This window comes from Corylus avellana, chromosome ca6 (genome assembly GCF_901000735.1).
Source record: "Corylus avellana chromosome ca6, CavTom2PMs-1.0".
NCBI lineage: Eukaryota > Viridiplantae > Streptophyta > Magnoliopsida > Fagales > Betulaceae > Corylus > Corylus avellana.
The window spans coordinates 21076124-21090553 of NC_081546.1; the positions used below are offsets into that span (position 1 = coordinate 21076124).

Below are 14430 nucleotides of genomic sequence, written 5' to 3' on the forward strand. Positions count from 1 at the left end.
TCGCTCCTCACCTAGAGAGGCTAGAGGGCGTGAAAATTACATAGGCAACATTAATAGCTCTTATCAATGAAAAATGCTATACTTCTCAAATTTTCTCTCTAAAAGTTGGTTCTTAAATGATGTCTCACAATCCTATGAGTTGGTGACACATTTTCCAAAATAATAAATCTCATGGAATTATGGCACATCATTTGGTAACAAACTTTTTGAAGATGCATGGTTTTCGAAGATGCATGGTTTTCAGCTGAAAATATACGTTGACAAGCCAATTGATAGTAGAAGTCATATAATTAATATAGATCAATGCATAACTCAATTAAAGTGCTTTCTATTGTAGAAATCATAAGTGAAATAGCCAATCATCAGGAAATCAACAACTCACATAGCGAACGATAGAATTCACACTAGAGAAAATTAATTCTCTTCTTAAACATTGAAAGTAATTGCAGACATTATATCTATAATGCATTATCTTGTCAGTATCTTCAAATAACTGCTGGTGATTATCACTTCTATCATGTCCTTACAAAAGCAAAAACAATAGTTTAATGTGCTAAGCCAAAATTATAAGCTACCAATGCTTGCCATGGTGATAAGGATTCCTACATTAACATTCTTTTCTTTACCAGAAAAACTTCCAAAGCAGGTAAGTTGCACAAATACTCTCAACTACCAAAACAACATCTCAATTTACTGTGTTGTTTCTCTCTGGGATATTGGCATTTGCACTTCTGTGCATGAATAAAAGTTACGCATAGTTAACCAAACAATTCAAATTACTAATGCAAGACTTAATAAGAGTTCCACAGAGATTTTCAAACTACATTTCCCAAAATAAGAATCCAAACACACACATGGCATATCTATTGAAACAACCTACAGAAATTCTATATATATATATATATGATTTGGTCTCTTAAGCAATATATATATATATATATATATATATATGATTTGGTCTCTTAAAGTTTAACAATCAGTTACCAATTATAACATTATTATGCAGTATCCAGCAGAACTTACGATAAGTCAGCGGCTAATTCCACATCATCGCTTTTGGTAACCTGTCTGATTGAGAGGCTGTGAAGATGCTGTGTAAAACTGCTAGTGGTGTCCAAGAAATAGAGTATACATGACATTATGCAACAGCAAACGAACATGGGTATGGGACCAAAAATCCAGAGGAAGAGAGGGAATGACACGTAGAATGCTCGCAACCCAAGGGACCAAAAGAGGCTTCCTCGATTCAAGTTTCTTGCAACATACTCAATAGACTCTTTATTGTCTTTCCACGTAGGCACAGTGGCCAAGAAGCTAACATGAGCATAGTATCTTATAGACTGAACATTGAAAAGGAAGGCAATAAGGAAGCAGAGCAAGATAGAAAAGTACTTGATTGAAGAGACGATGGAAGTCTTATTGCCGTAAACTAATTGTGAAGATGTGTTGCTAGACTGTGATGAACTACTTGCAAAAACACTGATTAGTGAACTGAGAGTAATAGCTGTTGTTGCTAATAGTGTAGATGCCATTATGTTGTTGCGAATTGTTTGAACAACCAAAACACCATTCTTCAAGGGGTCCTGAGAAGAATGCAGTGGAGTCAATTCTCAAAACTAAAGGGCAAACGCTTGAATGCTAACATCCATTATTCTTAAACAAGTTATTTGGACTACTATGGAGTTATTAGTGTCAGCTTTCGGAAGAAGTATTGGAATTCAATATTTACATCATCAGGTTGAAACTGATGTACTTTATGGGAGCCAGAAATTATTTTAGTTGTAAATTATTCATCCAAGAGAACACATGCATTCAGAACTGTCATACAAGAGCTATCATCACCATCTATGTAGTTTGATCATATAAAAAACAGTCAAAAAGGGATCCTACACTCCTCAGGCATCATTTTGATATGTGATTCCTGTTATTTACATGTGACTAAAAGTGTCTGTCATTAGCTATAGCTATTTCTATTTGATAATAATCAAGTTATCACTCTTCTTAAAAAATGTTCCTCTGCAATATTTTTCCTTATAATCTTAATAATTATCTCTATTAGATCCAAGGAATTATAAGTCGACCATAAACTGCAATGAATAACCAGAATTAAGAATTTTCTGAAGACATTAAGTTAAGATGACTTCTTAGCCTCTACATAGTCCCTCCAAATTTGCCAAGCATATCCAAGAATCATAAAGAAACTATTCCAACCGGCATAGCTTTGGAAGGCAAATGCATCTCCAATGGTCTGCTCTGAGATCTTCTGAATATAAATTAAGATTTACAGAACCGCATTTAAAATTTGCCTCTTTTTCTGCCAACTTCAATTATTAACGAAGATTCCTTTTTCTTTCTCTTTTGTTGTCAAGTTTTCCTTTCACCTCTGTCCAGTGAAAGCAATTGAATAATTCATCTAGCTCAGTTAAATTCCATTGAAGTCTCATTTAAAAACTCCTATTTCAAAAGATACTCTTACATCAGATTGGCCAAAAAGAGTTTTCCTTTTTTTTTTTACTTTTTTCTTTTTTTCTTTTTTTCCTTCAGAAATTCCTGCTGCTGCTGCAAGCATAGATTCTCACCCTTGTGACAGATTTTGCTTATCTTTCTACATGAGAATTTCTCTTCCAAATGAGTCACAGTTAAGTTCATGTTTCTTCTTTATCTGCAACAGTTTACTGACTTTCTCCACCAGGATATGATATTAATGGGCACACCCTCTTTGGTCCTTGGCAGGCTACAGCATATGGTCTTATGGGAATGTCATATGCCAAATATGGTGGTTTATAACTCTTGCTTTTCTCTCTTTATTCTTTCTTCTTCTTCTTTTTCCTGGGAGACAGATTACAAATCTCACAATAACAATATCACGAGAGGTTCCAAAGCTTGCTTCTTCCTTTCTGCCTAGTCTATGGGTCCAAAATCATCTACTAGCAGGACCCACATTCACCAATATTTTCTAATGGTTCTCAGCCTTAAAATAATCCAAATTGAGATTAATTTCTACAATTGCAAGGCCACCTTTAAAGCCAAACAAACTCTCTCCTCAAGAGAAAGCATCACCACTGAATCATAGCCCACAGTCCAAAAAAAAAGGCAAACATCTCCACACTTTATAATAGCCACAATCATATGCTAAACAACAAATGGGTCTTCCCTTATAACAAAAATTTATTTTAAAGTATTTATCTTTTTTTCTTAATAATATAAGATAAAGCATGGCGGACCCATGTTATGGTACCCCAATACATGGATAATGCCATTAAGGTAGCAATCTATCAAAATATTTGTGTGCCATCAATTTCACTATCAGCTTAAATCATTTCTAAAGGTGCTGTACAACCTGTAAAATTACAAAAAAGCTACAAAAACCACATCTACCGATTAAAGCTTAAAACTACACACACAAGAGAGAGACACAGAGAGAGAGAGAGAGAGAGAGAAGAACTTAACGGTCATCATGGAAAAGACCCACTGGTGGCGAGACTCAGCATTGAGGCCAATGACGGTTCGTCTGGGATAGAAGTGAATGGTGAAGAGAAGCCAGATGTGGTATAACCCAAACACAAATAGACCCAATGGCACCAGAACATAGTCCAACTGTGCCTCTTCCATCCTCTCTCTCTCTCTCTCTCTCTCTCTAGAGTGCAGATGGGGGAAAGAGTAAAGAAAGAAGACAAGGAAGTCAGCAGACAACAAGTGGCGTTTGCCAGCACGCGACAAAACCCGACATGATAATCTGTCTACTAACGTTGGACGGTTGGAGAATAATAAATTCTCTTTTTATTTAGGCTTATTAAATTATTTAGTTGAGCCTAAGATTTTGGCTTTATATCAAATGGATGTCCTCTAGGCTCTAGGGGGGTGTGTAGGGCTGATTTTTTGCTCATAGTTTTAGAGGTTCATGTGGCACGATTTTAGAGGTCAACTCTGACTCAAACTTAATCATGATTTTGGGCCAAAATTTTATTAAAAAAAGGATCACAAAATCTTCATCAGTAAATCATATTTTCTTAGGTATATGGCCCACAAGAGGCTGCGGATCAAAGTCCGGTTGTAATTCATGATTCATCTTCTCTACATGGCCTAGTCCAACAACCTAAGAGGCCCAAACATAGGTTATTGAACGCTACATTGGTAATACTCTGCTGGAGGCCTTTTTATTACAGCTAAAAGCGCTTTGAAGAATTCAAGAATGTATCGGTGCAGTTTAAGAAGAATTCAGTAGTATGACAAGAAAACTCCCAATAAAGTGAGCTCTTATATCATTTAAAGAAAGAATATGCTGGACCTCTTGCAACTAGTAAAGGTCTTCTAATCCTAGCAAAAGGTTCTAACATTGAACAAGTTTTAAGAAGGATGTTCACAACCAACACTAAATGTAATGTCAACAAGCTTGGCTTGAGTTCACTTATTTTATCAAACCAGAACCCCTAAATGGTGATGAGAAGTGAAATATAGATAATTCAGGCAATTGTCCAATAAAGAAATAATAAAAAGACTAAAAGAGCTCCACTCTTCAGATGCTGCTATAAAAAGAAGTGCAAACCTCTTCACAAATAAACAACACCTAAATCCGTACAGACTATGCAGAAAAAATAGGCAAACAAGGAAGAAATTCAGAGCATGACATTGGGCAGCGGATTATAAACTTAACCAAGTAGGCTTTCAAATTCTTTTACCCTCTGGAATGGTTGAGATTGTCAGGTACATATACATGTAAAAAGAGGCTTTGCCTAACTCAAGATTTAACTGTATAATTTTTATTACAAAAAGGAGTAAAAAAAAAAAAAAAATTCCTTAATATACATCAAACATTTCCACTGGCTTAAGCTCCAGCCAACACTCAGCATCCCTTTATGAGCTTTTGCCAGTAGCTTTCAAGGAAGTGAAGCTAAACCTGCAAATAGGAGGGGCAAAAAGAAAGAAGATGAAATAAAGACGTCACAATAAAGAAAAGGTTGTAACAAATACACTCCTGAGCACTAATGCACTCACTTTCGAGTATCTTGGATTTAGTAATGAAAACTAAAGTTACTGAAAAGAACCTAGGGTAATCACTGCTAAGATAAAAAGCATAACATTTTTGAAGAATAGGCACACATGATACAGATTGCTATTGAGTATTGCTTTGAAAATAAGATACCTGATTAGTGGCTTTTGAACCACAGGTGCAGGAGTCACATTTGACAATGGTGGCACAAGTTCAGTGGGCTTTAAAGGGGGGAAAAACAAGCAAAGAGAAATGGTAAATAATGTCAGAACCGCTTCACTGAATATATATAACATAAAAGAGCAGACCTAATTAGCAATGGCAAGATTAGCCAAAAAAGGCTAAAGCAACAATGGGACAGGATAAGCATATATACAACAGTGAGGACTCCACATCAAACGAAGCCAGAGATAACCTAGTGCAATTTATGGAATAATACTTATATTTGCCAATAGTTGAAACCAGAAAGGTGATGTCTGGATACCAAAATCAAACTTTGACAAGCTTATCTTCTTTATTTTGTCATTTAACTTGAAAAATCTCAGGGCCCAAAAAATCTGCTCATTTCTATAAACAACTTTTGCAAATGGTAATGAGTTCATATATCATTAGAAACTCAAGTCTTTGAAACACCAAAAATTAAAGCAAATGATTTTCATCCAAGTTGGCATAAGCCAAATAGTAGAGTTCTACTTTCTACTTGTAACTTTTTTTTACCTCGAGGTTAAGCAATCAAAAAACATGTTTCACCCATTTACAATAACCAGAAATAGCATACATGTAAACAAAACAGAAAAAAGGATCTACCAGGAAAACCAAATAGAGACAACTACAGACAAAACAATAGGTTACAAGGTTAGCGAATAAGACCTCAAGCTCCTCTAAGTTCCCATTCGCATATAAACCGCTCGAAGAAGCAGATCCATTAGTAGATGGAACTGGTACTGCTGCATTTGCTTTTGAAGACTCCATGGGGCTACCTTTATTGTTCCCTCTAGAATCTTTATCTTGATTTCTAGATTCAAAATCATCTTCAAGCTCATCAAGGTCTTCTGGAAAAGCTTGGTGGGAAACATATGGACCCGACATAATCTTCTCAATTGCCAGATTCTCTGCTTCTCTAGAGCTTGTTGTATCAGCAGCAACAGATGGAGTTTCATTAGGTGGACTGCATTTTGCTGGTCCATTAGCTTGACAATTCTGAGAAGAAACCTCCACTAGATTTTTTATATTTTTTAAGCTGTCAGGTGAATTATTCTCAGACTTCTCTGTCCTCGATTCCTCTGACCTGTGGGTATTCATACTGTCAAATTTCATAGAACATGAGCTGGCAATGCTGACAGGGGGGCTACCTTCATGAACTCCCCCCGTAGATGGAGGTACAGCGGCTAAGCGCTTGGCATTTCTCAGGTTAGTCTCCAGACTATCATCCACCTGCTTTCTCTTCCTTCCATCATCTGCTCCATTTGAAACTGCTTTACCTTCAGGAGAATTATCTTGGGCATGACCAGAAACTTTCAGTTCGGAACTCCTACTCACCCAAGTTACTTTGGATGGGCGGGAAGGTCGAACCCCTCCAGGGAATACAAAGTTCGGAATACCCCTGCGTTTTACATGGGATACTCGGATCTCCATCCCAGGCTTCCACAAAGTGTACATGTTGACATTGCCTTTAAATTCCTCAACAGTTGACCTTATATCAAACTGTTCAACTTCATTCACAGGAACTCCTTGTTTTCGCTGCAAACCCATAAAGAAACAGCAATGGAAAGGTCTAGATCTGTCTGAAAAATCCCCCGGGTGTGGATGGCATTGAAGCATGTTATAAGTATACCTCTCAATCTAGAGTTACAAACGATAAGCTGAATTAGGAATCCATATATTGGGAAAGGAAACAGGATAAAAGAACAAAAACAAAACAGCTTGAAATAACCAAGCATAAAAAATACAGTTTTCACCTTCAATGTTAGCTGCCGAAGGCGAGATTCAACCCAGCCTTTCCATTTTCTTAGATCATCATCATTTTCTGCAGTAATGTCTATTTGTAGATAATGCTTATACGCTTCAAAAAATGGGTAAGGCTCAAAAAGTGTATCCCAATCCGCCTTGTTTGCTTCCATAGCCTGCAAGCACTAGCAAACATCAAATGCCAAAAATAGTAACAAGAAGAACAATACTATGAAATTTAAGTTGATTAAACTAAGAGGTCAACTTAAATCACAATATGTGCGCACGCTTGTGTGTGCACAATCTGATCAACAGACAAAATAATGTGAAATTGTTGTATCCTGACCTCCATGTGAGCAGAGTTGCAGAAACTACATATCACCAATCAAATCATGGAACCATACCTCACAAATCTCACTCCCCCTTTGAAACTCCTCTGACATAATGCGCAAAGTACTTGATGAGACATTGTAGCTAGAGTTCATGGAAGGGTAAGCAGGAGTTATGATAGGCATTAAATGGAACCTATCTTTCGGATTTCTTCTAGGATCCCAAACTTGAAGTCCAAGAGATCCTTCTTCATTGGCACATAGCATTACTGGATTTGGCCAGCGCCACTGAGTATAGACCCTGAAGAATCGAGACATTAACATATTGGGCAGCGCATTGGGATATAGCTGGCAGATGCGGGCAACCAGCAATGCCCAGTTTATACCACCAAGAAACCCTGCAACCTGCCCGTGACAAGGAGGAAAAACTCTGATAAATGAGAACAAATAGCAAGAAAATAAGAACCAAAGTAAATCACACCCTACATTTGAGTAAACACCGCGACGTTTAGCCCATAACCTCATGCACCTCAAAGTTGTGCGGAAATTCTGCACTTCAGAAAACAGGCGCAATTAGAGAAGATAAATGTAATGGAAAAATCAACACTCAAACTTATATGTACATGTAATTTTGGTAAGCAACGGTTACCACCTGAATATTTGGAACCAAACGCAAAATTTGGTCAGTGACCCTACAGCCATTAAGACTACGAACTGTCTGCTCATCTGCATTCTGTAGTATTGAATCCTGTGAAATATCTAGGTCCTGCAACAGAGTAATATGTTAAAAACAGAGATGCATACACACCAAAGTAAACTCACAAGATACAGACTTTTAGGCATCATGGTAACAAGAAATCAAATTACACTAGTTCCTTTGGATCCACTCCAAGGTTATTTGGACAATCCTACCATGTAAGAAACCTGTTTGATAATTTTAATGCATCCCTCGCAGCCTCTCCTCCTCTACCCAACCAACAATAACCTCAGGATCTACCTCCACTGTCAGATTGCAGACAAAAAAAGGGAAGCTTTTCCAAATGGGCATTCTAAAACACTCTGCACCCTTGCATTTATATCATAACATCCCTTGTCTAACCTTGCATAAGATGAAATCACCCTACATTCAATATCTTTGTAAGACTACCTAAACACAGTCTCCAGAGGAGCAACCATCTAAAGACAATCGTAATTCAGTTCATCCTAAAATAGATCTTTAACCATATCACGTGTGGTACATTTTCCCTGTGCTATGCATTAATCATAGTGCTACTATAGGAAAAGTTAATACTATTTGGGCCTCTATTCTAGTCTCTAGCACTCCACCAATCCTTCTCAATAGAAGAAAGCAACAGTTATATTAGCCTCTAGCCTCTAGAATTTGCGGACAAAGAGGAGGGAAAAGGGTTTGGTGTTTCATATCAAGATGAAGAATGAGAACTATTGCCTATAAGTAATGCTTATATTAGCACACTCTTCAAGATAATAGGTCTAAATATGCAATTAAGTGCATAGAGTGAGGCTCCGACTGAAACTTTGACACCGGATAATATTCTAAAAAGAAGATAGGTAGGAAAAGAAAGAAAAGAAGCACCTAGTATAAGGATATAACTTTTCTTGGAATAAAGGAAACTTTGGTACATGGAAAAGCAATTCTTCCTTCTTATCTCATGAGCACAAGATCAAATGATTTCTACAATATGTTAGCCATTATGCCATCATAACAAATGCTACGTTAACTAAGAAGTATATTAGAATAAACATTACCTACGGACTAGCATTGACATATATGTTGAAAATCTTTTTCTGGGCAAGCAAAGAAATACTATGTGAGCGTAAAATATTTACTAAAGGGATCAACCGGCTGCATTGGTATACATTAAAGCCAAACAGGCAGGCCACTGGTTACCTTCATCAAGAGGATTCACAAAATAGCGCTCTGTACATTATCTTAGTGAAGGGACTACCCCATGACAGAAAGATATCAACGAACTCAAAAATTATCCAAATTAAAATCTTTCTCCTAAATATTCTGTATTACATCAGAAACTATACACATATGCATGGTTCCTACAAAATGAAGATTTTCCTTCCATTCACAATTTCTCAAATGATAGAAAACAATAAGCCAAAGTTTAAATAAAAAGGAGAGGGCGCAGATCCGAGGCTGCCAGCATAAATCCAGCACTTACATCAGGAATAACCCAGAGTGACAATTTTGCATACAGAAGGTCTATGGAAACACCATTGAACTTAAATCTCATAACTGGAACATGAGCATCAGGCACAGGGTGCAACTCTGTTACTTCAGGCATCTCAGACAGCATTCTGTGTAGCTCACCAAAGAAATCTTCCTACAGCAAATTTAAGAAATTCTTTAAATTCACAAGGCTATACCACCTAAAAGAAAAGTAAAAATAGTTGCACCATAAATAGGCAACTGATCGCACTTCTCTTGTAGCATGTCTAGGTCCCACACAAAGCGTGTCTATATCCGCACCAGGTCCATGCACCTGAAAGACCAAAAATGGGAAGAAAAAAAAAAGTACAAAACGGAAGTAGGATGAACCATAATTCAAAGAGTAAACGACACATAAAACTTAAACAAGAAACCCTTTTTATAACAGGAGCAAGAGTTGCATACCCCTAGCCGATAGGAACCAAAGGTGAAAATCTTGGCGTTCGCTTCTTGAACGAGTTGTTCATTCAACCCCTTAGCACGGCTAATTGTTTTGACCCAAATCTTTACAGTCTATTTAAATTTTAAACAACAACATCAGCATTGCATTCAGAAAAACAAATTCATAGTTGCTCTCATGAAATTGCCGACAACATGTCTGAAAAAAAAAAAAAAATGCAGTGGAAAAACTGAACCATGCTCACATCACATTGCTCATTTCGAATAAGAACATTTTTTTTTTCATAAACTTAAAACCAACATACAACACAAAACTTAAATATCTTCTTTTCCTCACTTTTCTTAGCAAACAACCAAAGTAGCAATGCAACAACTAACTAAGAAATCAAACCTGGTCAAGTCTGCCAAGCACTTCCTCTCTACCCACAGCCTCTTCCTGGCTCTCATACAGTCCCGCGTCTCGCAGATACTGAAGACCCAAAACCCCAATTCAGCAATTTTTCAGCTATGAAATTCAAAACCAATCAATGGGTCAAATTGAATTTAACAACAAAGAAAATAGAACCTTTTCGAGTTCACGGGTCTTGATCACATCGTACTCAGTCGGTCCACCCAAAGAAATCGGTTCTGTAATGCCTAACCGATGCCCATTATTCCGGTTCATCAATCCAAGGCTCCCCATTTATAAAGATATATAAACTGCCTCTAATTTTAATTCTTTCTTTTTTCTTTTTTGACAATACGGGGATGGTATGAACAAATTATTTTTAATGCTCCACAGATTTTTTTTTATTTTTCCCTTTTTTTCCAACGAAAATAAAATCAGAAACAAATAAAATTAAAAACCAAAAAAAAAAATATAACAATGAAATAATCCTTGATTGTACAGTACTGGGTGGAAACAAAATCCAAAGCTACAATCAAATGGGAACCATAAAGCTATAACAAACCAACCAAAGTAGATAACCCCAAAGTTAACATCTTTTATACTAAGATGACATCAGAACAGCGTAGTACATAGCAAAATTGGGGCCTGTAATTGAAACCCTAACCCTAGACGAAGAACAAACAAGCACACCGAAGACAAAATACAAAGATTCCGCCTAGCGAGATCAGAGGCCCATAGTCTCCCCCCGCCTTTTCGAGCTCTTTGGGTATGGATGGCGGTGGCTCTTCGGCCACGCTCAGCAACCGAGTGTCCGAAATATCGAACCCAAAATAACCGATGAAGCGATAACGAAAAATCTCAGGAGGAGAGAGAGAGAGAGGAGAGTGTTTTCTTGGGGTAAAGTGGGTTGCGAAGGAAATAAATAATATGATAACCCAACAGGTGTTGCGGTTAGGTTAACGAACCAACCTCTTTAGGCACAAAAGCAATAATAACGCAACGCTGCGAGGGATTACAGGGAATTTCTCTCTTTTAACTCAGATTCTCTACCTCAATCTTCTTATTTTTTTCTCAATTAAGTTACATGACAATTAATTTTTTAATTAATAAAAAACATTAGAATACATGTGTCAGTAAAATTTTTAAGAAAAATGTTAAATGTTTTTTTAGTGTTTTTTTAGTGTCTTTTTAACTGTGATGTGGCTTTTAAAATTACCAATAGATTAAAAGTCAATAATGATAATCTTAAATTCAACGGTGATTTTAAAAGTCACATCACAGTTGAGAGAACACCAAAAAAACACTAGAAGAATACCTAACATCTCTCATTTAATGGTTTAAATTTAACTTCATTTTTTCTCGTTGTTTCATAAAAAGTTTGCAATTAAATTTCAACTATTGAAAAAACTAAAACACATAAGTTGTATTTTCAAAAAAAAAAAAAATCCACACACACACTTAAAGCCAAATTCAGAAAGGATGAGAAAATCTAAAATGAATGTTAGAATGGTAATGTTAAAACCATTTTTAGTAACCTCACCAAATTTTATTTACCAAAATAACCAAAAGTACTTTTTTTTTTATTATTATTTTAACAACTCACTTTTTTAATAACACCCCAGCAGCCTCACTATTTAACAATCAACTTTCACTATTTCATTTAAATATTCTTTTTCAAATATTTATTTATTCTTTTTTTAACTATTAAAGAAAGAGAGAGAAACGAAAAGCAAAAAGGAAGAGCGAAAAATGAGTCATTTAATCAATAGATAAGTGAACAGTACTTTTTATATTTGGTGAGTACTATTCAATTCTTTTTTCTTTTTCTTTTTTTTTTTTTAAGTAGCGACTATAAAAAGTAAAGATTTAAGCCACTTTTGTTAAATTATCTCATCAAAATAACCAAAAAATGGTTTTGGTGAGGCTACAAGGAATTAACCAAAATAACTAAACAATAGTTTTGGTGAGGCTGCAAGGAATGTTCTTATAGAAGTAAAGTTAGGGATTAAGTTTTATATAAGATTAGTTTTGTTATTAGTATTTTTATATTAGAAATAAGTTATTTCAATTATCTAGTTATTTATGTTAGAGTCAGTATTGCAATCTAGTTATTTATTTTAGAGTCAGCATTACATCAGTAATCTTTGTAGGGGTTTATCTCCAAGTGGGTGTAGGAGTTCTACTCTAAAGTCTAAGTTGTTATTATGTTCCTATTTAAAGTGTGATATTTTAATAAAATGAATCATAAAATTAATTACAAACCTTATGTTGAAATTTTTTTTAGATTTTCTCAAAATCTAAAAAGTTTAAGTTCCTAAGAATCTAAGGTATAAGTTCTATAAAGACCTAAAATCTATTTCATTTACGTATTCATGTAACATGTAAGAAGCAAGGTTAGCAATTTTGACATTACCCACAAACTCGATACGAAATCCAACATAAAATTAATGAGTTAAGATTTAATATAATCGAGTTCGAATCAATTCAGGTATTGAATTAAGCAATTTAATAAACAATTTAACCCACTTAACCCATGGGTGACCTGTTCGTCCATTCTAATTATAAATCATTTTTTTTTCTTTTATAATAATAAAAAAACCCTAACAAGCTAGTGGGTCAACAAAGGTTGTTCATTTATTTGAGTTAGTTTTCAAATACCGTCCTAACACAACCTATTTAATAAACGGGTTACTCTGATCAGGTCAATTAACACGACATGTATATCAAACGGGTCATATCGTGTCATCCGCTTATATAAATGGGTTGTGTCACGGTTAAAAAGTCTAATTCATTTAACTAAATTCTGTCTAAGGGCAGAATCATAAATTTTTTGATAGGGGGTGAACCTAAATCAAATGGAAGAAAATAACAAAATAAAAACATAAAAGTTTTTTCCAAACAAATTCGTAGAGACTACTTTTTCATATGACTACTTGCAAACAAGCACACATTTGATGAGAGAAACTTATTTCATATAGAGTAACCATGGTGGTTGATTGGCTGGTGTCTGAACGGGTCGGTCATCAAAGGCTAGGATGTGCTAGATTGTTTGTCAGTGCAGGAGGCACACCGTCCTTCTTTCTCTCTGTTCATCTTTATTTTTTATTTTTTTTTTTCTCGGATTGACAGCTTTTTTGTGATTCTCTTTTAAGAACTATTATTATTATTATTATTATTTTTTTTTTTTTTTTTTTTTTTTACAATAAAACTTGTGCAGTGAAAGAGAATGTTTATTCTCTTAATTAATCTTTTTATATTCAAAAGCATTGTTACTACTATGCATATATAAAAAAAAATAAAAATAAAAAGAGCCTTATTACTCATTTCTTGTTACATTGCACATGACGTGCAGTATGAGTAGTGTGAAAAAAATAAAAATAAATAAAAATAAAAATAAAAATGTAGTTTTATTGTTATACATTTGACTTCCAAATATATTCACATAATGTACAGTGAAAAACCACATTTATCATAAACTAAGAAAGAATATGGCTTAGGGTAGACATCAACCTGTCCTTTGATTATTTGATTTAAAAAAAAAAAAAAAAAAAAAAAAACCCTGTCCTTTGAGGGACGAAAAAAGCCATTTGGGAGACGAAAAGTGAACTATGACTCTATGAGGGGATAATCGTGGACTTAATAGTGTTTTTGAAGGATTTTAGAAATCTTTAGGAGCACACGCGTCTTTGGTAGTTTTATGAACGAATTGGTAGTCCATAAAACTACCAATTCGTCCACAATCACAAAGATGTTTATGCAGGTACTGAGTCAGAGAATTAGGACGACCATGATCCATACGATGGCAACAATCTCTCATATACGGTCACGATTGTGGGGTCACATGTGGTGAAGATCTAGTGAGCAATCAAGGTGTGACCGAGTTTTCCCATAATGTTGATCAGGTGCTCAATCATGAGAAAAATCACCCTATTTCAATAATAGATGTGTAATAAATGGGTAAAAAAAACATTAAGACAAGTAAGGCCCGTTTCGGTGTGTGTTTCAGAAACTTAAAATGTGTTTAACACTCAAAAAATTCGTTAGAAAAAAAAAAAAGTATCAATTTGACAAAAAAAAATTGAAAGCACTTTTCAGGGTCTAAAAGGCCTAAAAATGATCAAAAGACAATTTTGACAAA

The 14430-nt window shown here is 35.2% G+C and overlaps 2 protein-coding genes across 4 annotated transcripts; both read right to left on the reverse strand.

The window, feature by feature from the left end:
* Positions 1-362: 362 nt before the first annotated feature.
* On the reverse strand, positions 363-3712 carry LOC132183599 (uncharacterized). Of its 3 annotated transcripts, none has more exons than XM_059596952.1 (3): positions 3451-3712; positions 1393-1583; positions 363-731 (listed from the first exon to the last, which is right to left on the reverse strand). In XM_059596952.1, the coding sequence occupies exons 1-3, from the start codon at positions 3610-3612 to the stop codon at positions 686-688; spliced, it is 399 nt and encodes a 132-aa protein (XP_059452935.1). In that variant the 5' UTR covers positions 3613-3712; the 3' UTR covers positions 363-685. The 3 variants fall into 3 exon arrangements, with proteins under 3 accessions (XP_059452935.1, XP_059452934.1, XP_059452933.1); XM_059596951.1 differs by lacking the exon at positions 363-731 and adding an exon at positions 867-1314 and having other exon boundaries at positions 3451-3711; XM_059596950.1 differs by lacking the exon at positions 363-731 and having other exon boundaries at positions 867-1583; positions 3451-3710.
* Positions 3713-4602: 890 nt separating this feature from the next.
* On the reverse strand, positions 4603-11215 carry LOC132183768 (nuclear poly(A) polymerase 1). The gene is made up of 12 exons (XM_059597179.1): positions 10470-11215; positions 10296-10373; positions 9911-10018; positions 9717-9779; positions 9459-9620; positions 7919-8032; positions 7753-7815; positions 7342-7671; positions 6949-7113; positions 5861-6832; positions 5144-5211; positions 4603-4897 (listed from the first exon to the last, which is right to left on the reverse strand). Exons 1-12 carry the CDS (start codon positions 10584-10586, stop codon positions 4855-4857), a joined length of 2283 nt encoding a protein of 760 aa, XP_059453162.1. The 5' UTR covers positions 10587-11215; the 3' UTR covers positions 4603-4854.
* Between the last annotated feature and the right edge of the window lie 3215 nt (positions 11216-14430).